General features: G+C 52.5%; 1 protein-coding gene and 1 long non-coding RNA gene across 7 annotated transcripts in view; one reads left to right on the plus strand and one right to left on the minus strand.

Moving 5' to 3' along the window:
• LOC101062639 (MAM domain-containing glycosylphosphatidylinositol anchor protein 2) overlaps positions 1-14,410 on the minus strand; it is a 103,528-nt gene that overhangs the window by 58,199 nt on the left and 30,919 nt on the right. For 5 of the 6 annotated variants that reach the window (XM_029849403.1, XM_029849401.1, XM_029849402.1 and 2 more), the window contains exons 2-3: positions 11,401-11,540; positions 5,168-5,342 (exon numbers count right to left, since the gene is read on the minus strand). In XM_029849403.1, coding sequence (XP_029705263.1) covers positions 5,168-5,342; positions 11,401-11,540 — 315 coding nt within the window. Of the gene's footprint in view, positions 1-5,167; positions 5,343-5,832; positions 6,188-11,400; positions 11,541-14,410 lie in introns of those variants that run through there. The other variant, XM_029849404.1, reaches the window with a different exon arrangement.
• On the plus strand, positions 7,388-9,053 carry LOC115252935 (uncharacterized). Its single transcript, XR_003891236.1, has 3 exons — positions 7,388-7,465; positions 7,557-8,276; positions 8,800-9,053. It is a non-coding gene; the product is annotated as an uncharacterized lncRNA (long non-coding RNA).

A 14,410-nucleotide genomic window follows, 5' to 3' on the forward strand; every position in this document is an offset into this window, starting at 1 on the left:
TAATGTGACCTATGAACACGGCGCGACCACCTGCTCCCTCCCACTAATCAACAGGCTCCCCTGAGGTCACCATCCCACACGCTTCCCTCTGCACGTAATTAAGTCGGTCCGGAGCTACGCGCGGTGAATAAGCAGAATAGCTGAGAAAATCTGCCCAGCGCCTCCATTTTAAAACCCCTTTGGGCCGTCCGTTAGCGCTCATTCATGGGTCCCACTGCCACAAATCCCAGCGAATGAAGAGCTGAAAGAGCAGGAGCGTCGGTCAGAGCTGAGTTTCCATCTCCCTGTTTGTGGCCTGGGTGAGTCAGTGCCCCCCCCCCCCCGACCCTCTGATGCCCCGCACACACATTAACTCAGACAGCTTACAGCGGGGTGGCAGGAAGCAGACACCTGATGAGAGAGGGAGCGCCGCTTAAACTGACCGGCTGGATGAAGCGAAAGCAGCGTGGACGCTAAACAAACACCTTCTGCGGCTGTTTGGTGAACCCCGCCGACGGAAGGCAAACAGTGGGCGCGCACATTCGCACGCAACACACACACGTGCACCGGTGCAGGAAGGTACGGAGGCGGATGCCAAGACACATTAAGCCTCTGACACGTTGTGGAGTCGGGGGGGGGGGCGCTCGTGCAGGCCTCTGGTGGAGTGTGAGGGGTCGACCAGGTTTCTGCCCCCCTCCCCCCCCCAGGAGTGGACCCACATCCCAACAAACGCGGGCGAAAGGCAGAAGAAACCCCGACGACAGCCACACAATCCTCATTAAAATTCTCCGGCCTCGGCGAGGCCAGCGTGGCGCCGATCCTGCCTCCATCTTCCCAGAGATAACCCACAGAAAGCAGACTGTTGTCTTATTCTAATCCTTCTTCTGAAGGGACTGGAGTGAAAAATATCAGGGAAGAGCGCCGGAATGCATCTGAGAGATTAGATCAGCAGTTCAGTGGGAAGCTTCTCACACTGTACAGAAGGCGCCGCGTGATTCTCGCTATCGCGGCTACTGACCGCACAGGCTTCATATCATCTGCCCAGCATTAGCATAAACACAAACAGGATCTACTTCCCATTTATTTTCCTTTGGAAGGATTCTTCCTCTGCCGGGCATAAACTCTGCCCAATGGGCCCAGCTCACTGAAAACATCCTGGAGTTGAATTTAAAGTTTTCCCATCTCAGGTGAGCTTGGATTTCTTTCCTTTCACCATTTTTCCGGGCACCGCTAACTGTTGGGAAGCGTCTCCATTTCCTGCCAAGAGGATCAAAGTAAAGGCTGATGAAAACCAATTAATGGGCCGGGCTGGTGTTCTGACCAACACCTAAACAAAACTGCCACGGCGGGCAGGTCACATGACGCAGGAGAGCTTTAAACCTCTCCCACATGCCTTGGTCGGGGACCTCCTGCAGTTTGTGTCCGTCATTACGGCCCAATAGTCTGGATTGAGGAGACGATGAATCCCTCCCTGGTTCTGACCAACCACACTCGAAAGAGGCCCAGAACAAAACAAAAAACCGGATAAACTATTAGGCTTATGTGAGTGTTGGTGGTTCCCAGGAGGCTCCACCAGCTCCACCAGCCTGCGGTGAGGCTGCACAACTTTAAAGCCCCTCAATCAGTCACTCAAATAAGCGCCATCATTAAGGCCGCTGAAATTAAATGAAAACGCGGGTGAGACTCCCCCCCTGGGAACAGAGAAGTGACGATCCCGAGCTCAAAATCAATGTGCGTGGGTCTCGGGCAAGAGTCTTTATTAACTTTGCAGAGGACCCTCCCCACAGACCACCCGCAGATGAGCACAAGTGAGGCGTCAGCAGGTCGGAAATGTGCTTAGACGGACCTCTGTGCTTTGTAAATATGTTACCTTTGAGCCGGCGATGGAGCCAATATCAGCTTCTCTGGGCTGCAGAGGTCAGTTATTGCCATCAATTACCCCTCCCTGGTTTTATGTGCCGCTCGCTCAACTCCAAAGGAAACTTTTCTGCCTGTCTGCGTTTGTCCGCCCGCTTTTGCCGCCTTTTCCACGATATAATGGATAACGGGCGCGTCCCGTCGCACCCGCCGCCGCATTTTCCCTCGTCTTTGCGTAAACAAAGCGGGAGACGAACGAGGCGACGCGTTCAAAAGCAGGTTTTCGCAATAAATGAAAAGGATTTACTGCCACCAGCGTTCACCCAGGGGACGTGGAGCTGAAGCCACGTCCTGCGCCGTCGTGCACCAGCTGCAACAGGAAGTCCCGTCTAAATCCCGTCGTGCCTTTCCTTTGTCACTTATCTCCATCTTCCTCCTCCGCCACGTCACGAGGACTTCCCTCACCTGATATTTGAGTTCGGGGGCTTCTTGTGTGATGAAAAAAGCCCGTTTGCGGTCTTGCTGGAGTTTAAATAATCGATGAGCTGAAGCTGCCGTGCGAACACGAGCATGACTCACTTCTGCCCGTGCGGAGCCGCAGCACACTCAGTAACATATTTTCCTCATTAGCCACGTATTACTTAACCCAAGGGACTCCATACAACCTCTTTGTGTCCAGATTATGAGCAGTTTAACGGGCAAAATGGAGACGGACGTGCCCTAAATGCGCACGCTCGGCGGGCCTGAGCCCATCAATAATTCAAACAGGCTCCTATATAAGAAAATATTATTGCATTTGTATCGCGTGCAATAAAAAAGCATCCCATATAACAAAGAAACATGCATTTTTAATTCCATCCGTGCCAGAGTTTGCCAATGGATACACAAGGTGGCAGAAAATAAAGCGTGGTTGTGTTAAAGGCTCTGTGGTTGCAGGCTGCAGTCATCAGTCTGGTCGGAGACGGGAGCGAGGCCCTCAGTGGCCGTTATCAGCGCCCCTTCCAGCAGGAGTGGGAGGAGCTTCATCAGCTCAAACGGCGCCCTCGCTCAGGAGACAGCGCTGCGAACAGCCTCTTCTCTGGCTTATTTTTTAATCTTCTATTTTCTACATCATCCTCTGTCCATCCCCTCCCACATCCAGCCTCCGGCTCTACCCTCGGCGGCTCTTATTCGGTACCTTACAGGAAGCTTTTCGTGTCAAGGTCATCGCGTCCCACAACAGTTTGTCTCTGCTGAGGTTTTGCTCTACTGTGGGAAAACACTTCTTAACTTAAAGATTTGATTTATAGCTCCCAGAGTCTGCGCTTTGCCGTGCCTCTGTTCCCTTTAAGGGAAGAACTTAATGCGCTTGAAGCTCATGTCTCCGGGTCCAGCTGTTTATCCACTGTGGTGTCCCCCCGCTGACATGTATGTGGACACCAGGTCGTGTCTCTGGTGTGATGTCTTCACTTCCACATCTGCCTCGGCAGCTCTGAGGAGGTGAGGAGGTGCACGGAGAGAACAAGGCTCCGACTGTCAGCTGCCGAGGAAAGCCTCGCTCCGCCGAGGCTTCCTGCAACCTTTCCAGACAAATCTCAATTCCATGACCTCTGCCCACGTTGGTCCAAATAAACAGATACGAGCCGACGGACCAGAAGACGCCGAAGGAAAGTAAGAAAATATGGCCAAAGGAGGAGAGGTCAGAGGTGCCTGTCAGCAGAGGGAGGCAGGTCGGGATATAATTGAGATCTGGTAGATACAGGAGAATGTTCAGCTCCATCTTATTTACTGCAGAAATGCCCCCCCCCGTCTTTGCTTTTTATTGCTGTAATTTTAAACTGGACGGCTGGCAGAGAGGTCATCATAAAAGAGACAGCAGGTCTGAGGGTGCATGAGCACGTAATAACGAGAGCAGGCACGCAGCAATGCTAGCAACAGGAGGAGGAGGAGGAGGGGGAGGAGGGGGAGACGGAGGAGGAGGAGGAGGAGGGGGAGACGGAGGAGGAGGAGGAGAAGGAGGAGGAGGAGGGGGAGGGGAGGGAAGGGGAGGAGGAGGTGGAGACGGAGGAGGAGGTGGAGAAGGAAGAGGGGAGACAGGAGGAGGAGGAGAAGAAGGAGGAGGAGGAAGGGGGAGGAGACAGAGGAGGAGGAGGAGGAGGGGGAGAAGGAGGTGGAGAAGGAGTAGGAGGAGGGAGGAGACAGAGGAGGAGGAGGGGGAGGGGGGAGGAGACAGAGGAGGAGAAGGAGGGGGAGGAGGAGGAGGAGGAAGGAGGAGGAGAAGGGGGAGGAGGAGGAGGAGGGGGAGGAGGGGGAGACGGAGGAGGAGGTGGAGGAGGTGGAGACAGAGGAGGAGGAGGGGGGGAGGAGAAGGAGGAGGAGGAGGGAGGAGACAGTGGAGGAGGAGGAGGAGGAGGAGGAGGGGGAGACAGAGGAGAAGGGGAAGAAGGAGAAGGAGAAGAAGGAGGAGGAAGGAGGAGGAGAAGGAGGTGGAGACAGAGGAGGAGGAGGAGGGGGGGAGGAGGAGGAGGAGGAGAAGGAGGAGGAGGAGGAGGAGGAGGAGACAGTGGAGGAGGAGGAGGGGGAGACAGAGGAGAAGGGGAAGACAGAGGAGGAGGAGGAGAGGAGGAAGGGAAGACAGAGGAGAAGAAGGAGGGAGGAGGAGGGGGAGGACGAGGGGAAGACAGAGGAGGAGGAGGGGGAGGACGAGGGGAAGACAGAGGAGGAGGAGGGGGAGGAGGAGGGGGAGGACGAGGGGAAGACAGAGGAGGAGGAGGGGGAGGACGAGGGGAAGACAGAGGAGGAGGAGGGGGAGGACGAGGGGAAGACAGAGGAGGAGGGGGAGGACGAGGGGAAGACAGAGGAGGAGGAGGGGGAGGACGAGGGGAAGACAGAGGAGGAGGGGGAGGCTAAAGCAGAAGAGGAAGAAGCTTCAGACCTGAATCTAATATAGAAACATTCTGCTTTTATCTTCATCACAGGTTGAATCACAGGTTGCATAAGAGGAAATTAACGTCACTCATCCATTTTCTTCGATGAACGTGAACAGGCCCCCGCTGGACGCGCACGTCTCTAAAGAACGACACGCTGGACCTTCTAACTGCCAATATTCACCTTCGTGCACAAGAAAGCACCTTGAACGAGCCGAGAGGATCATCGGTGATCGCACACGTCTGCACTCCGCATCATTTCCTGCAGTTTTGATAAACCACGATCCATGATGTGCTTCAACATCAAAAGTTCTCACACACACACACACACACACACACACACACACACACACACACACACACACACACACACACACACACACACACACACACACACACACACACACACACAGTGATGTACTCACAGTAAACGTCCACCCTGATGGACTTGATGGCGGGGGATCCGAGGCCGTTCTCCGCCTTACAATAATAGCGCCCTCCTTGGGTCCGCAGGATCTTGGCGATGTGCAACGTCTCGTTGAACACACTCGAGTCCTGGAAGCGGTCCGACATGCTTCCCGCCGTTTTGGTCCATCGGATCTGGGCAGATCAAAAGGGGTGATTTAAAGCTCACTGGTAGAACTGGTTAGGTGACATTTGTAGTAATGTTTCAGCAGCAGCTGCTTCCATCAGATAGTTATTGATCATCGATTTAAGTGGATGTGGAGACACTGCGGTCCTATCAGGGTCACAAAGGCAGGGAGCTGAAATGCTAAGCTAATCGTTCAATGTGGATATCCCCTGACATGAACACTTAAATCACTATTGTAGAAGCCGAACCGTCATTCGAGCTATAAAGTTGGACTAAGACAACAACGGCGAGGTAAATAAAGAGAAAACAACTGAAAAAAAGCCTCTAAATTTAGACCGCTTCCAGTCTTTAGGTATGACAGATGATGAACATCTACCACGGACTCTGGGCTGAATCCAGTGACGCCTGCTCATCACGGGACCCGTCCAACTGACGAGGCACCACGACGGCGAGTTAACCCACGGCGCCGGGGTGTAATGAAAGGTGAAATAGTCTTACTTTCCAACGTGAGGTTGTAATTGACCCTCCATCATCCCCCTCTGCCATCCTCATTAAAGCATCCAGCATGAAAAGGTAGCACAGAAACTCTGGCCCCGGGGCCACGGAGCCCCGACCACGCCATTAAAGCCTCCCTCAATCCCAGGCAAGCCTCAGACGGCCCGGCTTCGCCTGCAGAGCTCCGTACCCACGCTGATAAGACCCTATTTTACGGAGATACCATCAGATGCAACAGGAAGATCGCCGCATGAAGGGACGGGGAGATTTCAGCCGTCGCGCTTTAGCTGCGGGGTTTTTAACGCGTCGCGTCTCCAGCCCGAGGTCGCAACCGCCTCCCGATCTGACGGGAACGGGGGACGGAAGCGTCTTCTTCTTCAGCCCGCACCTGATAACGCCGCCCTATTCCACAGGGCTTCAGGAGCTCGGGGCTGCAGAACGACACACGCAGGCAGCCACATGCAGCTAGTTTATCAGAGCGGCTCCAGATCCTCAGTCTTGCTGGGGGGGGCGGGAAGGGGGGGGGCGGGGGGCAGAAATAAATTAAAGCCAAAGAGTGCACAAGCAACATCTCTTGATTTCTTACTTCCTCCGCCCCCAAAAAAGAGACAAAGTCTCAGCCTGATTTTGCTTCTCTGTCATCTATTTATACGGCCTTTAAGATCGAGGGCTGCTATCACAATCCCCCCCCCCCCCCCCAAATAAAGAAGCTGTATTTATCTTTTATTTATCTATCTTTTAAATCCATTAAGAGGAATCTGATGATGATAAAGGACAAAGCTGGTTCACCTCAGCAGGATGAGAACCAGCGTGTGCCCCCGGGCCAGCGGGGCGGGGTGGGGGGGCTGTTTCTGACAAGCTATCAACGCTCACTGCATCTGCGATTTTCACTCTCCCACCACTGAGTTCTTTACATCTGAGCACCTTTGGGGCGCCGGGGGGAGTCCTGGCGAAGGAGACAGCTTGACCCTCTTCACCCTCCTAAAGACAATGCAAACACTCCTGATCCGAGAGGAGTTCCGCGGCGTGATAATGGCTCCCGCTCCTCCGACGGCTGCTTTATTTTGGTAGCGGGGGTGTTTTCACAGCTCTTTCGCTTAAATCGTCTGAGCCCCGATCGTCCCGTTCGTCCCAAAATTAGCGTTTTTCTGTCTCCGGTGACATTTAACTGCAGCCAGATTTTGCCATTTTTAAGATTAAAATCATTGAGGGGTGGGGGGGGGGGGGGGGGGCTCACCGTGATCCGACCCCCTTGAGAGGATCAGATGTCTGCATGACTAAAGAAGCTTTTGCGAGTGGGAAGATCAGCTTTTGTAGATCAGAACGGAAGTGTGAGCGGTTGCTGCGGCGCCACAGCGAGAGCTAATTAAAAATGCACCCGGGGTCTCCGGTTATGCCGGGATCATACGCCAGAGCACGCGTGTTCCACAACGCTCCCGCCACGCCTGCTGCTGCGCCTCGCTCTCCCCGACTCCGCCCCCCTCTCTAATTGCTCGCCCCTCTCCCTTTTGGCCACCGACGGTCGGCCCACGTTGCCCGGCGGCTCGGCCGAGTGCGGGCAGCCATCACAATCCAACCATCCAACGCAGCCACGGGAGGCCGCAACACAAACGGGGGGGCGGGGCGCTCCTACGAGGTCTGCATTACAACATTGTGACCCGTAAATGAACCAGAGGAGGAGACTCTGGATCCAATATGATGAATCCACTTCTTATTGTCGATTTAAGGCTTCAGACGGACGAGTGACTGGAGGATTGTGGGAGGTTGTGCTGCTGCTAGCGCCGCCTGCTAAAGACACCGTCAACTCGCTGTCATGGGAGCATCCTGACACATCATATACTCCACTTGGTCTGTTCAAAGAGAGCGGCCCCGGGGCCCGAGGTCAGCGTATTTGCGCTCCCTGACCCGCGGCGGTCCGAGATGAATCCGGAGAGCCAATAATTGAAACTGGGGAAAAAAGAAAGTGTTTGCGATGCGGCGTGGCTGCCTGTCGGAGCCGGGTGCTCAAACAAAAGCGTGGACATAATGGAGGGAAGCCAGGACAGGGTGGGACGGGGGCAGATGGCTTCGTCGTCGGGGGAACCTTTGATGTCTAATCATGGCATCAAAGAGATGAAATCAGCCATGTGACCGCCGACATGTGACCGCAAAAAGCCGGACGCGTCCAGCACGCCGCCTCTGTCTGATATGCAGATAAGGGATGGGAGGAGGAAAGCTGGGAGCTTTATTTTTTACCACAAGCAGGATTTAGCTGAATATTGATTTTTGAATGTGGTTTTCATGACGTATTAACTCCAGCAGTTAATCCTTTTACAGGGTCCTGAGGCCGGCTGTTCTAATGGTTTCACCATTTAACCTACGATGCTGTACCAGCTACGCTCGACTTACTAACGACTCAGCTCTTAAAGCTGCTCACTGGGTTTACTGGCCAACCGGATGATTTAAAGGTAGGAAATGACTCCTAAAAAGGCTATTTTTCCTGCCAATTCTGGGATATTTTGCTTCTGCACCATGTTCCTATACAGTCTAAATGGGATCCCCAAATCATATAAGTCATATTTCCATTAGGGCTCATTGTCTGAAAGTCCACAGTCGGAATTATACATTTTATCTTTAAAAACAGGGCAAAAATAGGTTTTATGGCTGGTGACTGTATTTTGGGATTTTATTTTTTTAATTCCCATATCCCATTATTCCCATATCTTACTGAAGGTTTTCTGTAGCGTCTCCCTTTACCAATAGTGCTAATCAGCAAATGCTAACCTGCTAATGCATTGAGCATCAGACTGCATACGTGATTCACACGTTATTAACCCAGCGCGGCTGAGTAAAGAAGCCACGCTGCTGCAAACTTTAAGGTTATAAATGACACTTGTGGCTTTTTACAGCAATCCAGGAAGCGTCAGAACAATAACACGGGCCCTCCCAAGAGAGGAGAGCAAATAAGAAATTCTGTCTCGTCCTTTTCAGAGAGTCATGTTCCACAAATGCTTCCACCACCCTTGAGGACTATACATCAATGAGAAATTCACGGCTCTGGCTTCAGCCAGATTCCCTACAAGCCTGCGAGATGCCAAAGCCGTCCCTGCACAGCCCGTAGTAACGCCGGCAAATGTCAGACCCACAGGGCATGAAAAGTACATATTACATGTGCTGGTGACTGACAGGAACTTATATTTATCTGACAATTAAATGGGAGGGCAGGCGTGTGTTGCCGCTGCCGCGTGCCGGTGTGTCTGTGTGTGCGACTGTATTATTAGGAAGACTAAGAGGTGGGTGGGTGGATGTGCACACGGCCGACAAAGAGCTGCCGCCCGGCTGGACGCGGTCCAGGGAGCCCATCAGTGAAAGCCTGAGGGGCGTCTGTGTCATTTCAAAAGTGTGCATATTGGTAAACGTAAAGAATGAGGCGGCGACGGAACCGCCGGCCGCGGCCTCGTTTGCTCGGCGGGCCGCTCCTCTGTGGCGCTGATGTTGTACTTGGCACAGCTTCCCTCGGTCTGGGTATCATCACGGGAGCCGCTCGTATCTCCGAGCCAGGAATAGAGGCTCCGATCTGCGCGCTAATGACAAAACGGAGCAGCATTGTGACTCGCTAATGCAGGGTTGGACGCGTCCGCGGCGCTGGAGTGGTGCGACTCGGCCCTCTGAGATGCGGCTGTGGAGATGGAGAGCGTGATTTCTGGATGAAGTGTGAAGATCACAGAAAAGAGGGACTGGCGGAGTTTTAGAAAGCCCCTCGGGATCATTTTCCAGGTAGCCTTGCTATTAAAGCCTGCCCCCTGTAGGTCGGATGGAGTATATGACTCGGTTCCTCCTCCAAAGCTTCATCAAATATTCAAAACTCCTCAGTTAGCTCTCGACAGGCGAGCTGGCACTTGTTTCCAGATGTCATGTGAACCTGGTTCGGGGTTTGTGGCGCCTTCACTGCTGCGATTCCCATCTCAAAAACCTTCATTTCAAAACCTATTTGGATCGTTGGCTCTGATACCGTGGGGGGCAGGATATAAATAGAAACACCACCGTGAGGTGTGAGGGCAGACGGGAGGCGACGGGCTGCACCCCATTAGCTCCTCTCCGACGTGTCCAACTTTTACCTGCAGCGCTGCGAGATGGGAAACTATTAACAGCAGATATAATAATAGTAATAACACCCATCCGTCCACAGCCGCTCTTTAAAGTCACAGCCTCGATTAACTCTGCATTTAACTGTTGCATAGAAAGAGGGCGTTAACCTGCATCACCATTCTGAAGCACCTGAACCACTTGCGCCCCCTACTGGTGGGGATGTGTACAAATTTTGCCGTATATTCAGTGTATAATTTCATGTTTCCCATCATTAGACAGTCAGAAGTGAACATTTTGCGGGTTTAGCTGGATCTGTAACAAACCTCGGGAACCTCTGATTGCTTCTTTAACTCCAAGATGAAACTCGGCTCAATTAAAATGTAAAAGTTTGGGGTTGATGGAACTCTCCGAGTATGATCTGAGGATTAGGGTTTAATTCTAATGAAAGAAATCTGCATTAGTGTCTGACTCCAGCGAGGCTGCGCTCCCCCCAGACAGAGAAACCTGCCTCAGGTCTGCGCAGCCGCCCGAGAGAACCCCATCGCCTCCCGAAACGGCCCCCAGTCAGCGCGCGTCGCCTCTGGGTGTCGTGCAGCGACCGCACGGGGTCAAAGGGGGACGCGTCCCAGAGGCCTGGAGAGGCGCAGCCCCGACCGCCTGTGCCAGGGGATCTGAGCGAATCTCATAATGACTCAGTTTCAAAGGAGATCAAGCTGCTCCTGCCACACGTTTGATCCCCGCCCCCCCTCCGCCCGACGCTGCTTGAATTTCCAGAGACTCTAATTGAGAGCAGAGACGGGAGCCAAGAGTCGCGCCCAACAACCAGGGGAAGCCATCGGCGTGTCCCGCTAAATTAAAAGGCCTCACCTTTTCCATGGGAATATAAAAATCGATGCGTCCTTTTTGCGTCGGCACCCGGGAGGAGAAGTGCACAGTCTGAGGACACTGTCCATCGATCGGGGGGGAATGATATGAATGAATGGAAATGAGCAGGTAAGTGCCCGAACCGGAGCAGCTTGTGTTTCTGAGGGAGCTGCAAGCAACATTCGATAAACGCTCCAAAGGTTAGCGTGTGCAAACAAACCAGCACCAGTGTGGGAGTCCGGGCGTCCGTGGCCGCGGTAGTTGGTGGCCGTTGTGCGTAATCCTTTGATGGAGACGTTTCCACGCTAACGCGCCGATCAAGCCGAATGTTTTGGGTTCGTAGACCGTTGTGGGACCGGGACGAGCACCTTTCAGCTTTGTTGTGCTCTCTCATTAGATTTGGAGGCTTTTATAATCAGCACGCAGGTGCACAACGCAACCTAAACCATCAATAATTAAAAGATTAAACTTTTAAGCTGGTTTGGCGCGGAGATACGTGGAATGTGCCTCAATTTCACTAATACGGAATTAAAAGAGGGCGCCGAAGGAAGGTGGGGAAAGAGGAAAGGCTTCTAATTAGCATCCGAATGTCTTTGTGAAGCTATTTTTAATCGTTCTAATGGCCGCAGGGAGACTCACCTGGGGTCGAGGATGCCCTGTTACCAGACAGGTGAGCTCCAGGGTCTCTCCCTCTCTGATGGTGTAGACTCTCTCCGTGTACCTCTCCTCCTCCACATTACAAGCGTGTCCCGAGTGTATAATGCGGACAGTCGGAGGGGCTGTGGAAAGAGAAACAAGAAAGGACAAAGTGTGTTAGCATTCAGGTCACTTCTCGGCAAACAGCAGCACAACAGATGGCGTATTGATTAGCAAGTCGGCTCACTAAACATAAGCATTGTTCTCGCATCTGTAACGCCACCGCAGAGCAGAAACGTTTGAACGCCAGTATGGATTTATGCTGCTTTCATACCTGGCCTGTGATTTCTGTTTAGAGGAGAAAACAAGGGCCGGATGGGTGGAACCACAGTTAGCCGGGGAAGAAGATCGAACACACGACGCACAAATATCTGTGTTCCAATGTCCGTTTATATCAGATTACAGGGAGGAAGCAGTACAACCCAAGGACAAGAAAACACGTTTCATCAGATTAAAACATACGTGAGTGTTCTTAAACAGAGCAGAGAGTCATCTATGAAGCATAACGACACTTTTGATTGGGGCTCCAGCGGCACCAAAGCTATATTTTCTTTAACAATTGAGCGGCCGCGTCGATTCCGTGACCCTCGCCGGCGTCCCCCCTGCAGACCTCCTCTAACGGACGCCAACACAATTAATGTGGTCCTGAAAAATCGCTCCGGAAAAAAAGAAAAAAAATTGATCCGGTCATTAAGAAGCTGTAACCGACCGGCCCTCGCCCAGCTTTGAGTGGGATCGACATATTATTTGCATCTTAAACAAATTAGCCGGCGCGCGCGGCCACAATTAAAACAGAATGTCACATTAACGAGCCGCAGCGAAGAACTGATGGAGCACGGAGGAAGCCATTTCTCTCACTCTGCCTTCTATTGATGCTCACTTCTGATAGAAATAAATGTGGAAATTAATTTGCTCCCGTGTAAGTGCTGCCGGAGCCTGCAGGTCAGGCACCGGGGAAATGATGCGGAGAATCAAAGGAATCAGGAATATTTACTCTGACCCGTGTACCTCGCTGCTAATTCAGTGTTATTAGAGATAAACCTGCGATAAAGTCGCCCATTCACAGGACAGAAAGGGTCTGCGCTGGTGCGTTTGATCTTCCTGAGCCCGTTTCCGGAGGCCTCAACACATTAGAGGAGGGATTAGAAGATATTTAAACCGCCCTAGAAAGTGCAGCAGCGTGTTGGCGACCCTGGATGGGGAGAGCATCTGTTCAGCATTTATTCTTCTGCATCTTACATGATTAGTGTAGAGGGTGGAAATGAGACGTGGAAGCAGGATATGATGAGGAAGAGGACTACAAATCGGTCGGGCGGAAAAAAAGAAATCTGGAGATATGTGCGGGATGACTTTCATTTTGGTTGAGGAGCTTCCTGTGTGGCAAATTGAGGCCCGGCAGCAGCTTCTTTCTACCTCCATCAAGGCTGCGATGCTAATGAGCACCGCAACGCTCACCGACGAGGCTGCAGTGGGAGTCTCAGCTAGAGTGCACTCTGTTAGCTATGTGCTAACCACTCCTGCCCGTTAGCGACCGAGCTGGCGTCTAAGCATGTTAGCTTAGCGTCCCGCCGTGCCCCTCCTGGCCGTCCAAAGGCTACGCAGATTGATGAGCTCTGAAGCTAACTAGCTACTCACAGCGCCTTATTGGCCTGTTATTGCTTCTCCCACCACCATTGCCTTCCCCTCATTTTAAGATAAATACTGGCAGTGAATTCCACGAGGGGAGGGTGAGGCTGGAGGAAAAGGATTAGCATAACGGAGCTTCATGCAAGGCTGCAACTTGGGGGAAAAAAGGGGCTTAGAAACAAGACCCTGGGGCATAAGACAAAGGGCTTATGTCATTGACTCTAACATGCCAGTATCACGGCAGCATACAGACAGACCAGGTGACCAGGGAAACACCCGTAATTAATGAGCTCCACCCAGGACAGCTACTGCGGTTACACTCCCGCTAAAACAACCCAGCGACCGGTCGTTCGGGATCAGCGAGAAGCAGAAATCTGGCGGCTGCTAATCTGAATGCTAATCACACGCGTTTCTGATCGCGCCGCGGCACGAGAGCCACATCTGCCACTCACGCGCACGTGAGAGGTGCAAAAACAGCAGGAGGAGGAGGAGAAGTCGTCACTCCACGCTGAGAGCATCTCAGACTAATGCAGAAATCAGTGTTTGTACACACACCCTCGTGCCTGAACAATGCTGAGCAACTGTTGCCAGAACGCCAACCTGCGGGTTGAGATAAGGAAATTGCGCACGTTTGCACGCCGCGTTCGTCTCCCCACCCAGTTGGCACGCGTGCAACGTGACTCTGTGAGCTTTAATATGACACAAACCCAAGCTCATAAACACAACTGATAGCTGAGATTACAGCAACAAAAGCAGCCAGTCTGCACGGCTAATTGTGTAACTTAGATGCTAAAGTGTGTGTGTGTGTGTGCGTGTGAAATCAATCTTTATTTATACAGCGTCTTTTACAGTCAAAATAGTTTCGAGGCGCTTTCCAGAATCCCAGGGCCTAACCCCAGACAAGCAACAGTGGCAAGGAAAAACCTTGAACAGGACCAGGCTCATGTAGGGGGACCCTCCTGCTCATGGCCGGCTGGGTAAAGGGAGAGGGAGAGGGAGAGGGAGAGGGAGAGGGAGAGGGAGAAGGAGAAGGAGAAGGAGAAGGAGAAGGAGAAGGAGAAGGAGAAGGGGGAGGACAGGTAGAGGATAGAATAGGTAGGAGAGGAGAGGAGAGGAGAGGAGAGGAGAGGAGAAGAGACCATGACCCAGTGGGGTGACAGAGGCCTGTCAGGTGATCATGTTTCCGGACCCCGGCAGCCTTGGCCTATAACAGCCTATAAGATGTGACCTAACGATAAGACGACCCCCTAAGTATGATAATGTGTCTGTCTATGATAGTAACTGGAACTACAGAATTAGTAACAATAAGCTTTTTCAAAGAGGAAGG

This window comes from Takifugu rubripes, chromosome 16 (genome assembly GCF_901000725.2).
Source record: "Takifugu rubripes chromosome 16, fTakRub1.2, whole genome shotgun sequence".
Lineage (NCBI taxonomy): Eukaryota > Metazoa > Chordata > Actinopteri > Tetraodontiformes > Tetraodontidae > Takifugu > Takifugu rubripes.